The sequence below is a fragment of the Hypomesus nipponensis genome, chromosome 7, assembly GCF_054491055.1.
Source record: "Hypomesus nipponensis isolate SF chromosome 7, ASM5449105v1, whole genome shotgun sequence".
NCBI classification, from domain to species: domain Eukaryota; kingdom Metazoa; phylum Chordata; class Actinopteri; order Osmeriformes; family Osmeridae; genus Hypomesus; species Hypomesus nipponensis.
This window is the reverse complement of record NC_140367.1, coordinates 9,350,030-9,367,610: the sequence shown is the minus strand read 5'-3', so window position 1 is coordinate 9,367,610 and position 17,581 is coordinate 9,350,030. Positions and strand designations below refer to the sequence as shown.

General features: G+C 50.6%; 2 protein-coding genes and 1 non-coding gene across 6 annotated transcripts; 1 reads left to right on the top strand and 2 right to left on the bottom strand.

Annotated features, from left to right (window-relative positions):
• Positions 1 to 363: 363 nt before the first annotated feature.
• On the bottom strand, positions 364 to 13,357 carry ppp6r2a (protein phosphatase 6, regulatory subunit 2a). Of its 4 annotated transcripts, none has more exons than XM_084701034.1 (24): positions 13,270 to 13,357; positions 10,022 to 10,191; positions 9,544 to 9,798; positions 9,261 to 9,447; positions 9,008 to 9,145; positions 8,804 to 8,869; positions 8,567 to 8,679; positions 8,361 to 8,474; positions 6,804 to 6,930; positions 6,522 to 6,674; positions 6,138 to 6,362; positions 5,965 to 6,029; positions 5,737 to 5,852; positions 5,543 to 5,628; positions 5,346 to 5,426; positions 5,117 to 5,214; positions 4,911 to 4,968; positions 4,696 to 4,823; positions 4,415 to 4,587; positions 4,189 to 4,333; positions 3,313 to 3,428; positions 2,980 to 3,172; positions 2,223 to 2,339; positions 364 to 1,785 (listed from the first exon to the last, which is right to left on the bottom strand). In XM_084701034.1, exons 3-24 carry the CDS (start codon positions 9,768 to 9,770, stop codon positions 1,737 to 1,739), a joined length of 2,775 nt encoding a protein of 924 aa, XP_084557160.1. In that variant the 5' UTR covers positions 9,771 to 9,798; positions 10,022 to 10,191; positions 13,270 to 13,357; the 3' UTR covers positions 364 to 1,736. The 4 variants fall into 4 exon arrangements, with proteins under 4 accessions (XP_084557160.1, XP_084557161.1, XP_084557159.1 ...); XM_084701035.1 differs by having other exon boundaries at positions 3,313 to 3,425; positions 13,010 to 13,335; XM_084701033.1 differs by having other exon boundaries at positions 13,010 to 13,334.
• On the bottom strand, positions 2,779 to 2,917 carry LOC146276671 (small nucleolar RNA SNORA84). Its single transcript, XR_014762541.1, has one exon. It is a non-coding gene; the product is annotated as a small nucleolar RNA SNORA84 (small nucleolar RNA).
• Positions 13,358 to 13,626: 269 nt separating the features above from the next.
• Positions 13,627 to 16,548, top strand: cbll1 (Cbl proto-oncogene-like 1, E3 ubiquitin protein ligase). Its single transcript, XM_084701143.1, has 6 exons — positions 13,627 to 13,767; positions 14,414 to 14,581; positions 14,669 to 14,778; positions 14,884 to 14,967; positions 15,055 to 15,128; positions 15,236 to 16,548. Exons 1-6 carry the CDS (start codon positions 13,755 to 13,757, stop codon positions 16,257 to 16,259), a joined length of 1,473 nt encoding a protein of 490 aa, XP_084557269.1. The 5' UTR covers positions 13,627 to 13,754; the 3' UTR covers positions 16,260 to 16,548.
• Positions 16,549 to 17,581: the final 1,033 nt, after the last annotated feature.

The following is a 17,581-nucleotide window of genomic DNA, read 5'->3' as shown; positions in this document are numbered from 1 at the left end:
ATTATACATATATGCAAAGGATCTACACCCTGTTCAAATGCATCATCTCCTTTAAAAAGTACAATAGGCAAGATTCTTTCAGAAAGAATACGACTTTGTACCCTGTGAACGTGTGAACGCACAAGGCCCTCTTTGTGTTGTTTAGCGACAGCTCGGTGCATAGCTCAAGCTGGCAGAAGCACTGAAGTTCAGACAAGACTTGGGGGCTCCGTTTCTCATCTTGGAATTTATTTGATAACGTTACCTATTGCAGCTTTAAGGTAATCTCAAAACGGTGGGATGGTGAACATTGTCCTGTCTTTACCTCACCATTCTGGGAGGAAAAGATGCATTCGTTCTACATTGACAAGCAGGCCTTTGGCATTCATATTGTCAACCAGAAAAGTTTAATTTCAAAACGTGAAACAAGGATCATAGAACTCGATAGCTGTCAAGTGATTGTGTAAGCACACGGAGAACTCGAGATGTTCCACGCGGCCCACAATGCCCCTCTCCAAGACCCGCCCCTTTCAGAGACGGCAGCATCCTCAACAGATGCAACAGGCACTCCTACCTTGTAAGTGCAGGGAGGATAAACGGAACATAGACACACAGTCATCTTGAGATTGCTTGTAAAATTACTTTAAATGTAGATAATATTTGAATATAGGTAGATAATGTTTGGTTGATTTAAGGGGGGATAGCAGTAAGAACTTAAAAGTTGATACAATCAGGAGGTCTCAGCTCACTAGCTAGGTCAACAGAGAACCACTTATACATGCAAGAACAAAAATAAAACAAGACAAAATCAAAACCTTGATTTTAGATTATATCCAAATTGGTTTGCCCATAGTGATACCGAATGAGTCTTCTTTCTCTGACGACAAGCAAGTTGAAGAAAAGAAAAAACTGATTTAAATTTAAATTAAATGACTAATTGACATTATTGCACATGAGCAGAAGACAGTAATACTACAGAAGTCTGTTCATCGACCCACCACTATCCTCCGTGAGACTCCCCAGAAGCATTTAACACATTCAGAGAACTGGTGACGTACAAGAATGAGAGAATGTTTCAATAAAAGCAACCAAAAGAACAAGAACAGATTCGGTACAAAAAAAAAATGATGATTTGGATCTCAGTGAGAGACGAGAACAAGACGGCCTGCAGAGATGAGGGTAGGAGTTGGACACGTACATTGTGCTATAACGTTCAGGAAATGGCTGCATAAGTGCTTTTCTTAAGCAAAAAAAAAAAAAAGTTTTTATTGTTGAGGCATCATTTCATTTAAAGTTAACCTGTGCTATCCGCTTTGGGCAATGATGTTACATCCCTACAATTCTGATCCAACCTTTTGTTAAGAGTAGGAGGGAAATCCTTCAGAGGGGGGATGGGGGGGGGGAAACAACAACAACAATGGTTTATACTCCACGGATTCCGTCGTTAAAAGATCACTGCTACATTAAAACCGCACGTATTTATGTGCAACATCAGAAAAGGCTTGAAGAATATCCCTCTACACTGTTCTGTCTGTTGGTTGGTTCATACATGTCCCGCCTCGTCATTATTGGTGTTGATTGGCAGTGTCCAGGTCCAATAACATGGCAGAGTGATTCAGTAAAACACCATAGGTTGCAGTGAGGTTATTGGGGGAGGGGGGGGGGGGAAGAGAAGGAGGAGGAGGAGGGGGGTCACTCTGGAAGTGGCACAGAGTCTGTGGCATCCATCCAGGCTGGGCCTTTGTCTCTCACTTGCGTCAGACGGGCCCATTCACCGACACCTCGGGGGGCTGTGGCGTATCACCTCTGGAGGGAGAGAGAGTGGGGAAGGAGAGATTTAGAGACGTTTCTTGAGAGAGAGCTGGGTTGAAGGGGCACAATGGCAGTAATGGCACACTGAAGGACAAAGGTGCAGCGCGAGGGGCCATCCAGACATTCGGAGCACCCCACACAGCCGAGCCATTCTCCCCTTTTCCTGGCCGACTAAAAATAAGTCACAGTAAATATTTCTCCAGGCAGCGCAGAGCTGGCTCCGAGCGCTCCCATTGTTCTGATCCTTGGCCCGGCCTCTATAGGCCAGCTAACGGGGGTTCCACAATCAATGGACCAGCTGGGATATTTATTCATCGGTGACATCTACACAGAGAAGGTTCTTTTACACATTAACTAACACGTTCCATTTCAGAAAAAGGAGAAAAGTATAGGAGGTCTGAAACAGACTTTCCACCGTCCCAGGTACCTACTTCCTATCAGTCTGTGTAGCGGGGCTGGGGGGCGCGCCTGCTGCTGGACTCTGCTCCGGGGCCGCTGGGGGCGAGGCTGTGAGGGAGAGCTTCTCCAGAGACACTGAGATCTCCTCACTGAGGGGAGAGGGCGGAGGGGAGAGAAAGAGACCGAGAAGGAGGGAGGGAGACACACACACACACACACACAACCGTTATGTTTCCTTCCAGAAGCTTCACTGGCAGTTCATGGGGAGCGCTCGACAAAAACACAAACTCTGAGTCCAGAACTCGCAGTCCCCGTCCAGTCTATAATTACTTCAATGTGGTGACTACAATCCCATATATAGATGCCTATTGACATGGGCCACTATCTTTTCCCACTGAGGGTGGACAGTGAGGGCTGTTACACAGTGCTGAGAGGCACTACAGAGGCCCCCCCCACCCCCCCTGCCTGGACCAAGAGGCACACAGCTTACGCGTGTGTAAACTCTCATTGTGCAACAGCAGTGAAATACAGGTTGCCGCACTCGGACTCGCAGGAACGACTATCACGTTAACGAGCTAAACAGGCATGCGATGTCTCTGCGACCGGGCTATGGAGGCTGCTGGGGAGCGGCAGCTCCCATGCATAGAATCACAGAGGGGTACTGTGCGCCTGTCAATCATAACCTACAGGTCAGCATGGAAACGGCTGTCTGTAGGAACCACCAGGCGCGGGGACGAGGCCCCTTTCTGGAGTCTGGGTGTGGGAGGCCGCTTTTTCACGGCTGCAAACCTTTTGAGGTCGGCTGTCTTGGTGGCGCCGGGGCTGGCGCTCTGGGATGCGGCGGCTGCTGCTGCGGCGGCGGCGGCTGCCTTGTCATCCTCCTCGCTGTCTGAGCCCCCAGAGGAGCTGCCGTCTGAGCCCACCAGGGGCGCCTTCTTCCCCTGGTCCACCGGCCAGTCACCGGGAGAAGGGTTTGCCGCCGCTGCCACACACACACACACACACTTGCTTGCTTACAGCTTGTCTAATGCTGGGAGAGGGAACTTCCCCGATCTTTGGTGAGACTGTGGGAGCTGTGAATGCGGCCATCCGGGCGCGCACAGGGTTCCCCCTCTCACTCACCGCTCTTGTTGGGGCTGTGCTTGGGGCTGTTTTTGGGGCTCTGTTTGGCTTGTTTGTCAGCGTCGCTGCTGCCCGTCTCCGTGGGAGAGCTGCACCTACGGCCCATCTCGGAGCTGCTGGGGGTCACAGGACAAGACGGCGTCAGTTGCACCAGAGAGGAGCGAGCCATGGTGTTCTCTACTGACATATCGAGGGGAGTGGAGTGGAGTGGAGGGGAGTGGAGGGGAGGGGAGTGGAGTGGAGTGGAGGGGAGGGGAGTGGAGGGGAGGGGAGGGGAGGGGAGTGGAGTGGAGGGGAGTGGAGGGGAGTGGAGTGGAGGGGAGGGGAGGGGAGTGGAGTGGAGGGGAGTGGAGTGGAGGGGAGTGGAGTGGAGTGGAGGGGAGGGGAGTGGAGTGGAGGGGAGGGGAGTGGAGTGGAGGGGAGGGGAGGGGAGGGGAGGGGAGGGGAGGGGAGGGGAGGGGAGGGGAGGGGAGGGGAGGGGAGGGGAGGGGAGGGGAGGGGAGGGGAGGGGAGGGGAGGGGAGGGGAGGGGAGTGGAGTGGAGGGGAGGGTAGTGGAGTGGAGTGGAGGGGAGGGGAGGGGAGTGGAGGGGAGTGGAGGGGAGGGGAGGGGAGTGGAGTGGAGGGGAGTGGAGGGGAGGGGAGGGGAGGGGAGGGGAGGGGAGGGGAGTGGAGGGGAGTGGAGGGGAGTGGAGTGGAGGGGAGGGGAATGGAGGGGAGTGGAGTGGAGGGGAGTGGAGTGGAGTGGAGGGGAGGGGAGTGGAGGAGAGTGGAGTGGAGTGGAGTGGAGGGGAGGGGAGTGGAGTGGAGGGGAGGGGAGGGGAGGGGAGGGGAGGGGAGGGGAGGGGAGTGGAGTGGAGTGGAGGGGAGGGACCCACCTGCTGAAAGGCTGGAACTCGGTGAAGTTGGCCCAGCCCGTCTCCTGCTTGTCTCCCTCGACCCCACCTGGGGAGTCCCACCCCACGGGGGCCGGAGAGGACGGATCCCCCCCTGACTCCCCGAAGCTGGCCGTCCAGCCTGGACCTAGGGGCCAAACGACAGACAGGGGTTAGGGTGGTGCATAGCTACAGAAGAGCGTGCGTAAGGGACGGGGGGCTTGTTTACGTGAGGCGGGGGCCGTACTCTGTGCGTCCTTGCCGTCCTCCGCGCCGCGCGCCTCCGGGGGGCTCTGTCGGGAGTCGTCGTCCTCGTCGGAGCCCGACCCGCGGTCCCGTTCCCGGCCCCCGTTCTCCAGGCTGCCCCTGGAGCTGCGCTCCGAGGTCTGGGACCCCCCAAACCTGACCGCCCCCAACACAGGGAGAGACACGACCATGCGTAGAACCATGCGTTGTTGAATATTCAAGATCGAAAATGATAATACAAATAAAAATGTATAGAAAGCAGACCTTGTTCTGGATTTGACTTGAGCTGCATAGTTGATCTCCTTGTCATCCCAGATATCCTCCTCCTCCTCAGCGTCGTCAAACTGGCGTATCCTCTCTTTACAGCAGGCCTCGAAGGCAGCCGCGTTGGCCTGCAACCAACACACACACACACACATCAGGGGCGCGGTAGGAGGCTGGTAGAAGGCCGATCCACGGCCAAATTTACAACAACTTACACTATTATCATCAGCATCTAGATTGAAGTTGATCTCGGCATTCCGGTCAAACGTGGAGCTGAAAGGAGAGATATCGAATGTTATTATAAAATCCTACCAAGCTTTTTGGCACACTAGAAATATTCCCTGTGCACTGGTTATGTTTTTGAGAAACTGAGTGGAAGAAGAGAGGAGGGAGAAGGAGAAAAAAAAAAAAAAAAACTCACTTAATGTTTTCGTCATGCTCACTGAATTCCTCATCATTGAACCCAAACTGATCTACGAAGTTGGCAGTCATCTGCTGGATCTGATAGTCTGAGAACGCCTGAAAAACACATCACAGGACGTTGGCACCGTTTGGTGAGTTCTTTCAAATCAAGCGTGGTGTGACGAATCCCTCCCGACAGGCACAGATAGAACAGCCCCGGTTGCCATGGCGGCCGTGGCTCCTCCTACCTGCTGGAGTGACAGGTCGTTGGGGAAAGGACTCTCCATGTCGTCATCCTCGCTGGAGGAATGAAGGTTATGGGTGCTCACCTGGAACACAGGGGACAGGACCTGTCAGAGGGACTGACTGTGTGTGTGTGTCTGTGTGTGTGTGTGTACAGCTTGTGTAAAAGAGCTTTTTAGGGGAACCCAAGTGTGGTCCTCACCAACTCCACTGTGTTTCTCCGGTTGGTCTCTCTCAGGGTCTCGTCCACAAAGCTCTCCCAGCGTCCCCTGCAGTCCTCTGGCAACTCTGGAACAACACAGACCAACGTCAGCTCCACGCGCTAGTCAGGAGGGCTGGACATCAGACAGAGGAGCAGCTACACGTGAGAGAACACACACATACACACACACACACCTTTGATGAGGTCACTGATCTGGGTCTGGACCGGTCCCTTCTCCAGGTTCTGTACCACCATGTTAGCAATCCTGGTCAGGTGACCCATGTTGCCTCTCCTGGTGCCTCCCTCCGCCCTGTGGATCACAGACAGGATGAGGAGGACAGATCTCTCGAGAACCAGGCCCTGGGGACGACACCCAGGGACCAGCCAAGCAGGCCAGGTCCCATAAGGCACGGAGCACGTACTGGATCTTATCGTTCTCCTCCCAGGCGTCCAGGATCCTCATCACCAGCCGACACTTCTGGAAGAGCTGAGAGGGGAGGGGAGACAGGCGGACTCGTTAGGGGAGAGCTAGGAGGAGCAAGAGAGAGACATGAGAGACACTAGACAGGGTGGGTCTGAGGAGGGGGCCACCTACGTGGGCCACCAGGGCGTGGTGGAGGGGGGTCTCCGGGTCGGCGCTCTTGCCCGGCTCCCCTCCCTCCTCCTCCTGGGTGCCGGCGCCCGCCGAGGGCTTCTCCTCGTGGTTCTGGAGGCCCGGGTTGAGCCGCTCCTCGGGGACGGCGTGGCTCAGGATGGACGCCACGCACAGCTCCACTTGGAAGTGCAAGAAGTTGTTCCAGCAGTATTTGAAGAAGAGATCCTGGAGAGACAGAGCAGTAGGGGTGCGCTTAAGAGACGGAGAAGGACAGCGAGAGAGAGACAGAGAGAGAGACAGAGAGAGATAGAGAGAGACAGACAGAGAGGGAGTGCGAGATAGAGACACAGACAGCCTAGCGGAGGCCTGATCGTCCAGCTGTACCAGTAGCAGGTCCATGGTGCTGAGCTGGCACAGCTCCTGGCAGATGCTGGGAGCGCTGGTCTGCAGCAGGGCGGCCACCAGGCGGGCCACGTGAAGGCGGGCGTTCCCAAGCGGCTCCTCCAGAAGGCCGACGGTTGTCAGTATTGCACTTTTCTACACGGGACACACACACACACGAGATGCAGACAATGCAGTGACTGGAGAGAGGACAGCGTGGGGGCTGGGAACGGGTCAGGCAGGTTTACATGACGATCGTCTGACGGATGAGGCTGGCGGGCCTACCTTGGGGGGGTTCAGGAGAAGCTGCTGGAAGTCCTTTAGATGGGGCTCAATGGCATGTAAAATACTGCTGTTGACAGTGTAAGACCTTTCATATCCCTGAGAATACAGATCCATCAGCCCTTCCAACCTGAGACAGAGAGGAGAAGATGACCGTGTTAGCATATCCAGGAGGGGTGAGGGTGGTCTGATGAGAGGGCAGAGCAGTGTGTTAGCCTACAGGAGGGGTGAGGGTGGTCTGATGAGAGGGCAGAGCAGTGTGTTAGCCTACAGGAGGGGTGAGGGTGGTCTGATGAGAGGGCAGAGCAGTGTGTTAGCCTACAGGAGGGGTGAGGGTGGTCTGATGAGAGGGCAGAGCAGTGTGTTAGCCTATACAGGAGGGGTGAGGGTGGTCTGATGAGAGGGCAGAGCAGTGTGTTAGCCTACAGGAGGGGTGAGGGTGGTCTGATGAGAGGGCAGAGCAGTGTGTTAGCCTATACAGGAGGGGTGAGGGTGGTCTGATGAGAGGGCAGAGCAGTGTGTTAGCATATCCAGGAGGGGTGAGGGTGGTCTGATGAGAGGGCAGAGCAGTGTGTTAGCCTACAGGAGGGGTGAGGGTGGTCTGATGAGAGGGCAGAGCAGTGTGTTAGCCTACAGGAGGGGTGAGGGTGGTCTGATGAGAGGGCAGAGCAGTGTGTTAGCCTACAGGAGGGGTGAGGGTGGTCTGATGAGGGCAGAGCAGTGTGTTAGCCTATACAGGAGGGGTGAGGGTGGTCTGATGAGGGCAGAGCAGTGTGTTAGCCTATACAGGAGGGGTGAGGGTGGTCTGATGAGAGGGCAGAGCAGTGTGTTAGCCTACAGGAGGGGTGAGGGTGGTCTGATGAGCGAGGGCAGAGCAGTGTGTTAGCCTACAGGAGGGGTGAGGGTGGTCTGATGAGAGGGCAGAGCAGTGTGTTAGCCTATACAGGAGGGGTGAGGGTGGTCTGATGAGAGGGCAGAGCAGTGTGTTAGCCTATACAGGAGGGGTGAGGGTGGTCTGATGAGAGGGCAGAGCAGTGTGTTAGCCTACAGGAGGGGTGAGGGTGGTCTGATGAGAGGGCAGAGCAGTGTGTTAGCCTACAGGAGGGGTGAGGGTGGTCTGATGAGAGGGCAGAGCAGTGTGTTAGCCTACAGGAGGGGTGAGGGTGGTCTGATGAGAGGGCAGAGCAGTGTGTTAGCCTACAGGAGGGGTGAGGGTGGTCTGATGAGAGGGCAGAGCAGTGTGTTAGCCTACAGGAGGGGTGAGGGTGGTCTGATGAGAGGGCAGAGCAGTGTGTTAGCCTACAGGAGGGGTGAGGGTGGTCTGATGAGAGGGCAGAGCAGTGTGTTAGCCTACAGGAGGGGTGAGGGTGGTCTGATGAGAGGGCAGAGCAGTGTGTTAGCCTACAGGAGGGGTGAGGGTGGTCTGATGAGAGGGCAGAGCAGTGTGTTAGCCTACAGGAGGGGTGAGGGTGGTCTGATGAGCGAGGGCAGAGCAGTGTGTTAGCCTACAGGAGGGGTGAGGGTGGTCTGATGAGCGAGGGCAGAGCAGTGTGGACTCACCCAGACCTCCTGGTCTCCAGTAAGGTAAGTAGCACTTGAGTTCCGTTCACGATAGAGGCCTCGCTCCTCTCCCCCTCAAACATGGTCTTCAGCAGACCAGCCACGCTCTCCTGCCTGAAACACACACACACAGAGTGAATGATTCTACAACACAACTCCCCCCCCCCCATATTCAGTCACATCTGTTGGGTTCCAAGCCAACTTACGACTCCAGCACAGTCAGTAAGGGGTCGGCCTCCACGTTTTCCTGCATCTGATTGGCCTGGTCTCGACTAAGGCGGATGATGTCACAAAGCGTCTGGGATGCGTTTGATTGTCTCTGCGAAAGAACAAGGCCAACCAATCAGCATTCCCCATGGCGCCCAGCCAACCAACACGGCCCGAAGAATGCCCCGCCACGTCCAGTGTTTGTTATCTGAACAGCCCAGTTCTACGGCGCTTACCTCCTCGTCTTTGCCTGTGTGGATGAGCTCCGTTAGTCTCTGGATGAGCTTCTCCTCGTTCAGCCACTGGCAAACACAAGAAGTCACGGATGAGTAGCACTGCCGCGAGATGGCTCATAATAAGATCAAATCCTTTCATCGAATCAATGGCAAATCGGAATCGGACACTCTAAGTCTGGACGATGCGCCCGGTGGTTGGCTTACATTGAGGACCTCCTGCCTCAAGGGGGCGGGCTCCACGCAGCTGATGAGCCGAAGCAGCAGGTCCATCATGGCGGAGGCGTCGATGTGCTTCAGCACCAGGCCGATGAAGCCGTCCTTCTTCCTCAGGAAGGAGATCACCTGGGGGGAGACACGCGTCTGGTGAGGATCTTTGCCGAAATCAATGAAAAGGGATCCAAACAAGCAGGTTGACCTGCACCCCAGTATCTGCCCCCAAGAGCAATGAACCCCTTACCTGTTCGGTTTTCCTGGCGATGAGATTGCCAATGGTCTTGCTGAAGAAGCTGGCCAATAGAGGGTTCAGGGGCGGGTCCTGTTCCAGGAAGTGATATAGTGTCTCCAGGAGCGACTCGTCCCCCCCCAGCTTGTCATTGATGAGGGACACATCTGACGTCAGCAGCTCACAAGCAATGTTTGAGAACCTGGAAGTGGGGGAAATAAAGAGATGGAAGCCTTTGCAGTCAGTTCTAAGGTCGATCTACCAAAGCATGCCCCCCAGCACTGCCCCCTGCACACACTTGAAACGGCTCCTCTCCTCCAGGTCGGCGGGGGGTTCCGTGGTGATGAGGTTGACGAGCTCCTGCATGCAGTGGTCCTGGGAGAGGAAGAGGAGCAGGCGGCGGTTCTGGGCCTTGCACTCCTGCAGGACGTCGTCCTCCTCCATCAGCTCCCGCAGCGTCACGTCCTCGCGGTCCAGCAGCTGGTCGATGTGGGAGATGGTGTGCAGGTCAAACTTCCAGAACATGGCGGCCGCTGGGACAGGGGGCACAGCCCTGCGAGGCGGACGAGATGAGAGGAAACCAAGGGTGGTGGGGGGGCAGAGAGAGAGAGGGGAGACGGGGGCACAGAGGAAGGGTTAAGGAACAAAACGTAGCGGAACGGCATGGTGGAGGAAAAGGGGGAAATGAATATTCAAAAAAATCCCAAGGACAGTTGTGAACATGGAACGACGTCAGATGTCGTCTGAAGCGGGCGGAGACGGGTGGTTGTTCCTACCAGTAGGTGAAACGTGGGTATCTTTAATCAGACCTCCCCCACAGACAGGCAGGCATTTGTGTTTGTGCAGACGGCAGAGAGCGTGGCGAGGCCTGGCATTTATCAGCATGGGTCTCCTCTTAGAACACAGGCCTCCTTAGTAGCAGAGACACAAGAGGACTCACCATAACCTGAGAGAGAGAGCGAGAGACCAAGAGAGAGACAGAGACGGAGAGAGAACGAGAAACAGAGAGACGGACAGACAGACGGACAGAGAGAGAGCGAAAGAGAGACACACAGAGCCGTTATGTTTCCTTCCAGAAGCTTCACTGGCAGTTCATGGGGAGATCTCGACAAAAACTCTGCGCAGTAGGGAGAGATGGAGGCGAAGGACAGCGAGCGAGATGACAAATGGTGTCAATTTGCTCTAATGTCACCTCTGACTAAAACCTCTGACCTAGCGCACACTATGCCGTGTGTCTTAAAAAGACCTGTAGGAACTGAGCTTTGACATAGTTGTTGTTATTAGTCATTCAGTTGGGGCCAAGATTTCTAGTTGTAGACAGGCAGTGAAAATCACTGACAATAAAGGTGTTGGTTTATGTGTTATTTGCTTCAGGGAGCCTAAACCCAAGTCAACTCGTTTCTATGACACAATGACCTGACAAACCAGTAGTGACTTGCCTATTTTACATAAGTCGAGACAGTACCTAGTTACCAGATGTAGCCTAAATAAACTAAATAAGCCTGACGCTTTGAACAAAAAACAGGAACAATGAGGAACTGACAGCTGTAGAAATGGAGTTCAGACTTGTTTGCAGACAATGGTGCGAGTCACAAACAAATAACCCTGGTTTAGAATGTATCCAGCCTAGAAAGTCTTGTTCAAGTCAGGTGCCTGCCCTTGGATTGTGTTAGTGGCTAAAGTCATATGTTTTGCGCAAGAGATACTTTCCTCTACAACCGACCCGTACTATTCATACATAGATGGATAGGCTATACATAGGTCTATTTAAAGACAGGGCCGGCACTTTGCTTTACTAGGACCGCACCGTCTAGCAACTAGTACCTTCAACACGCACGACAGACGAGGTCACGCAGCGTAAAATAGAGTAGCATGTAGCGCTCCACAACAACCACAGGCAGCATTTGCATCCGGTGCAATGCATGCACACTGTATTCTTAACCCCACTCAAGACCCTGGTTAGCTAGCTATGTCTGTCTGCAGATGCCTGGTTTTGGCATTGCACTGTGAAAAAGACAAGCCAGGCACAAAATGTTGTGGGTCGTCCTCCTTCAACTGTTAATATCTTGTCATAATAATGCAGAGCAGAGACTGCTGACATATCAGCAGTGACTCAATCTCGTATGGCTGCCTCCTGAAAAGACCTGACACTGACTGCCCATCACACAACACTAAAAAAGGAAATATAAATGCTTCCTCCATTTTCCTTTTTTTTTTCTTCATGTGACGACCCTGGCCTGCACGTGCGACAGCAGCCATCTGGCATACATTTACAAAGCACACACAAGTGCAACAATAACACATAGAGTGCTCCCCATGGATACTAAGCAGGAAAGCCTGACTTTTTATCTAAAATAGAACTCACCGGGGGCAACCTCAACAAAGAAGTCCACTGGTGAATAGCATAAATGTTGAAAAGAGGAACAATGTTGGAGGGAAAGCAAGTGGATGTTATGGCCCAACAGTGATCTGAATTTGGCAAGTCGGGAGGCCTTTGAGAAAATGCAATCAGACAGCTGACTTGACTAAAACCTTTAACATAAATAAACCTTGATTTGATTCATCCATGTAAATGCTAGCCACTTACACGCTCAAAAGTATTTTATTGCCTGACAGTGGTTTGGTTGCACTATGGTCGACTACTTAGTACAGTATATATAGCTATGGCTAGTTAAGTTCCCACAACATTCCTCAAAAGGTTATGCACCAGTTTTTCCATGAAGAGGGCGAACTGGTGGACACAATCCCTACATAACATGAACAAACGTGGTGTGTTGAGTGAACTGACTAAAAAGGGAACAAATATAAACATTTAAATAATTAACTCTTCAACCATTCCACAATAGGTGATTTGAAAGAGCATCCCTGTGGATTATTTTAAATTGGTACTGACAATGTATGGAGACTCGTGTGTTCAAAAAACGTAAACTGATATGTTGTGGCCTTGACTAGAAAAGCACTTCAATATCCCTGTCGTGGGAGCTCACATTTCTGTTTACTTCACTACTAACCAGTGCTGGCCAATACTACGGTTTTCTTACCCTCAATAGTACAAATCTATGCTCCTTTTTGATTGTGTCATTGGATAATGCTTACGTTAGTTGACGTCCCTAACTTCTTCTAAATGGCTGAACACCAACTGCCTTTTATGTAGCTAGCTACTAGCCAACTAGGCCATTAGGTAGCCATAATGCATTTAGCTAGAGCTAGTTATCTAACATTAACTACATAATCTAGGTAATCTACTCAATTTTAGAATTATTATGTTAGATAGCCATCTGACTGACTACCGTTGTTGACACAGCAACCCCACGCATTTCTGAAACTTTCCTAAGTTACTATTATGGTAAGGTAGCTAGTTCGTAGTTAGCAGGCTATTGGTAGCTAGCTACATTATTACAAGTTAAACGATTAATATCGTAGCAATACTCCAAGTAAAATTGGAACATATGCACCAACAAACACAAACATTTATGTTAGATTGTTACCTGGAAACTAGTTCGTAGTTAGCCTACCTATCTTAAGACTAGCATGCTACCATAAAGTCCACGGATGGGTTGAATCAGATCGTCTCCGAGCTATCACAACACTGTTAACTTTGCTAGCCAACTAAGTAGAGCTAGCTCAGTAAGTTGCTTTGGCTAACGTTGGCTAGTTCGCCTCGCTAACCCAACGATAACGCATCACAAATTCAGCTATCACTAGTCAAAGTAAGACAACTATGGCTGTTTGGAGCAGTACAGCATAGGTCCTCTAAAACCTACCTTAACAGTTGAAACCTTGAAATCCACTTGTTTGTTGCTACCTTAACTAGCGGACCTAACGTCACCGTGGCTATAAGGTAGCTAGCTTGCTAAGCTAGCCAAAACGTGATTTGTTTTGATGGGTCAGGCTGAACCAGTAGTGCCTATATGTCAGCCCAGTGACTTTGAAATACGTTTTATCAACATTTAAGCAGTTTCCTCACATAAATAGCTACCTTGTGTATTACATCAGAAACGAAATACTCTATTACATTCGTTACCGTAAAATTTTAAGTCCAACCGTTAGCTCAACTCTTGCATGCAAGGCAGGAAAAACTCATATTTTCGAATCAAAATGGCGAATACTGCGGCGGGGGCGCGCAGCAGACCGCTTAATGCACGGGGGCGCGCCTTTACTTCAGAAAGATAATGAAGATACGTTCAGCTATCGTGTATTTATATATTTAATAAAATCCCAAACGAAATATCACAATATAACAAACAATTTAAATGGCCTTACAAATAGTCATCTTTTCTTACTTTTAAAGTAGAGAATAGTGATACGTGCCGACACGAACTTACATAATTTTCTGACATCTATACATTGGTAAGAAGAAAATTATCATCAAATAATAGACTGTTTTATTCAATTCTAGGTATATTCTGAATACTGGGGTTTGCAACATACTACTTTCCTGTAGAAGCTGAACTCTCCCCGCCCTTTACCAGCGATCTATCCCACAGTGCAGTGCGTCTCTACTGGATCATGGATCAGAATGGTAAGCGTAATACCAACTTCTAAAATCGCTACTAAAACGTGTTTAATGATCTAGTTTGCTAAGTATGTATTCGTTTACATGGCTGGAATCAACTTATTCTACATCAGAACTCAAATAAATATTATAATGCTGAAGTTTCCGAGTATCATTTGCTAAATGACTCGAAAGGCCCTTTTACCGTGGAGCTTGCTAGCACTAGCTATTAGCCAGCTAGCAAAGTTGCTGCATGTAAGAACGGTAAATCCACTAAAACGAATTTTCAAGGTGGCATTTACAAAGGAAATATGTAGTAACATATTATAATTGCAAGCTCGTAAGATGGGCTAAACGTAATTTGTTTAGCAATATGACTAAGCTACCTGGTTCTGGTTTTCCCAATAAATGGACTGCATGATTTTCACTGTTTGGCTCAGTGAACCTTCATGTGCGTGTTTAGTCCGTCACAAGATTTTGTGGACTGTCAAGATGCTGACAAATTTACGACCTTAAGATAGACTCTTGTATCATCTAGTAATGTTGCAAACTATAGATGGAATAATTGTAACCGATTGGGTCAACCGATATTTTCATGTAGCTGCTTGGTATGTCAAGATAGTGTGCATTGATAATTCATCACTTATCATGGGTTACACGTGTCTTTACACAGACAATGACTTACAAGGCACGGATGGCTCGGGCAGTTTGGGGGGCCCAGATGTGCGCAGACGAATCCCCATCAAACTCATCTCCAAACAGCCCATCAGAATCAAACCTGCCCCCCGTAGCCAGAGGCCCATGAGCCGGTTGCCGTCAAAACCGTCTACTGGGGATGAAGGTATGGTGTTATGTGTTTGGTTTCTGTTTGTGGTTTATTCAGTGTAAGAAGGACTTTATCTAGAAAGTGTTCTTTTTCTTTCTTCAGAGAACTTCGGCTTTAAGCAAGGAGAGGAGAGGTTTGACTGTGGTACCAAAGCTGGTGATGTGTTTGCTGGTCAGCGGAGATTCCCCCAGCAAATGTTTTGGGACTATAAGGTATTTTCTCTTCAAAATCCATCTCTGTCCTCATTGTTGATTTGGTCATAATGTCTGCTTCTAAAACGATCTTCTTGTTAGTAACGTATACCTTTTTTCTAACAGTTGAACTTAATTGGTGAAAAGGATGATGTTCCTGCTCACTTTTGTGACAAATGTGGTCTCCCTGTAAGGATATATGGACGAATGGTATGGGTTTTATAGATTTAATTTGATATAGCAGTTGTTTTTTACACGCCTCATCTAACAAGCGCATTATCTGATTTACTTCCATAGATCCCATGCAAACATGTGTTTTGCTATGATTGTGCGTTACTTCATGAGAAAAAGGGAGACAAGATGTGTCCAGGGTAAGAACAGTAGTCAGTGTGTTGTTTTAGAAATAAAGAGGGCACCATTGTGTCCCTGCTTTCTCTGCGTGTGCCCCTAAACGGTGCCTTGTTTCTCCTCTGTTCAGTCTTAACATGTACAGCTGCACGGACCCCGTCCAGCGTATCGAGCAGTGCCTGCGAGGCTCCCTCTACATGTGCAGCATCGTGCAGGGCTGCAAACGCACCTACCTGTCCCAGCGGGACCTGCAGGCCCACGTTAACCACCGCCACATGCGAGCGGCCAAGTCCGGGGGCGGCCGCCCCGAGCCGGTGCACCTGCCCCCGGCCTCCGAGGTGCCCGACCGCTTCCGCCTGCCTCCGCCCCACCTGCCCAAGGCCCACGTTCACCTCCCTCCCCCGCTCCACGACCCCTACGGTCAGCCGCCGCCTGCCTCCCACGATGCCCCGCCCCCTTCCTCCGGAGACATGGGCGCCCGAGCGCTTGGCCAGGAGACGTTCCGTATCGCCACGGTAACCACGCGCAAACACAGTAACCTCATCACTGTGCCCATCCAGGACGACTCTGGCTCCTCCTCCTCCTCTAGAGATGCCCTTCCACCTGGGCCCGGCTCTGCTCCCCCTCCCCACCACCACCCTGGGGACTACCCAGGCCAGCCTGTAGTGTCCCACCCACACCACATGATGGCCCCCCCGCAGCAGCATTATGGCCCTCCTCCTCCTCCCCCACCTCCCATCAACCACCCAATGCAACACCCTCCACAGGGTTCTGGAACACCCCACATGGTTTATAATCAGGCCCCTCCTCCATCCATGTCTTCTGCGCCCCCTCCCATCACCCCTCCTCCGGGACATATCATGGGTCAGATGCCCCCCTACATGAACCACCCTCCCCCAGGCCCCCCACCTCAACACGGGGGTCCTCCCGTCAATGCCCCTCCACCCCACCACTACAACCCTAACTCCATGCAGCAGTTCCCTGAGGACCAGGGAACCATGAGCCCTCCTTTCAACCAGCCAGGAGGGCTCAGTCCTGGGATGTGGCCCGCCCCAAGAGGGCCCCCTCCCCCACGGATGCAAGGTCCCCCTCAGGGTCAGATGCCTGGACCTCACCACCCTGATCAGTCCCGCTATCGGCCATACTATCAGTAGACTCCATTCAAGGAGAGCAGTGCTGCACTAGGTTTCCCTGTTGCTTTTCCCTGGTGCAATCAACGTGGTCGTAAACATCAGGGTTGATTATGACACTTTCAGTGCAAACAAGGAATGAGACCAGACTATTCTGTGAAATGTATGTTGTGTTCTTTTGAAATACTTGTGCTTAACTCTTAAAGTCAGTTTGGACTGAACATACATTTTTCTATCTGACCAGTGTGCTTTCCATCGATTTCATGTAAATGTTAGTTTTAAGAATTCAAAATAAATTTTTAACAAAGTTAAATCTCTGTAGTGATAACTTTGGAATGTCCTGTATATTATATTTCCCCACACATTAATAAACTCAATGAGAGACAAGTATATACCAGTACATGCATTACAGGTGGACTGTGTAAATTGGAGCAAAACGTGTAGAATCAGTGTATTTGACTGTGTAAATTAGTTCACACCCAGTCAAACAGTTGTGGATTATTGGAGTAGGTGAGAGGAGGTAAACTGGAAGCCAGGAGCAGATGGGCAGTGATTTGGTCTGTGGTATAGTTAAAGCCCTCAGTGACTGTTGGGTACCACCTAATAACATCTGCTCTTGGCTGAAGGCACCTTATACCTCACAAGGAAACTGGAGGATGTATCCCACAAGTCACTGCCCCACAACGTAGATGTTTATTTTTTTAAAATATTTATTTGTAAAGAAATCCGTCACCTTAAATGCATATTTGTGTAGTATAACCAATATTCCAAAAATCCTAACACCAGGGTTTGAATGTGATGTTGTTTTGGATGTCCTTGCACTAAAGTCCCGTTTCACACAACTGTAGACAACACAGACATTTGTCGTTGTAGAAACTTCCAAAGAGACAATCATAAATGCATTTAATGAGTTGATTCAATCTCATACTCACAATTTTTTCTCTGTTTCGCAAAGAGACCCCTTCATTCTTTGAGGTGTAGGCATCACTATAGAAGGTGCGTGCTTGTATTTGGATAGGAACCTACAAGAGGATTACAATTATGACTACAATCATAAACCAGCATGAGAGGTCAAATTCATACTCAAGATAGTCATTTAAACTTGCTATGACATAATTAGAATAATTGTAATCAGCAATGAATACAATAGACTGTAAATGAGGTTCTCTTTCACCTGTACATCATTTCTCAGATGTTTTTGCTGTACATGTAGCATTGCGTCATGAAGAGTTTGAAAGAACATTGATGTCTTTATCTCGTTATCAAAGAACTGGCAGTTGTGTAGATTTTCCAGGATGTATGCTGTAAAGTACAAAGTTCCAAATAAGGGAGGATGTGTGTACTGT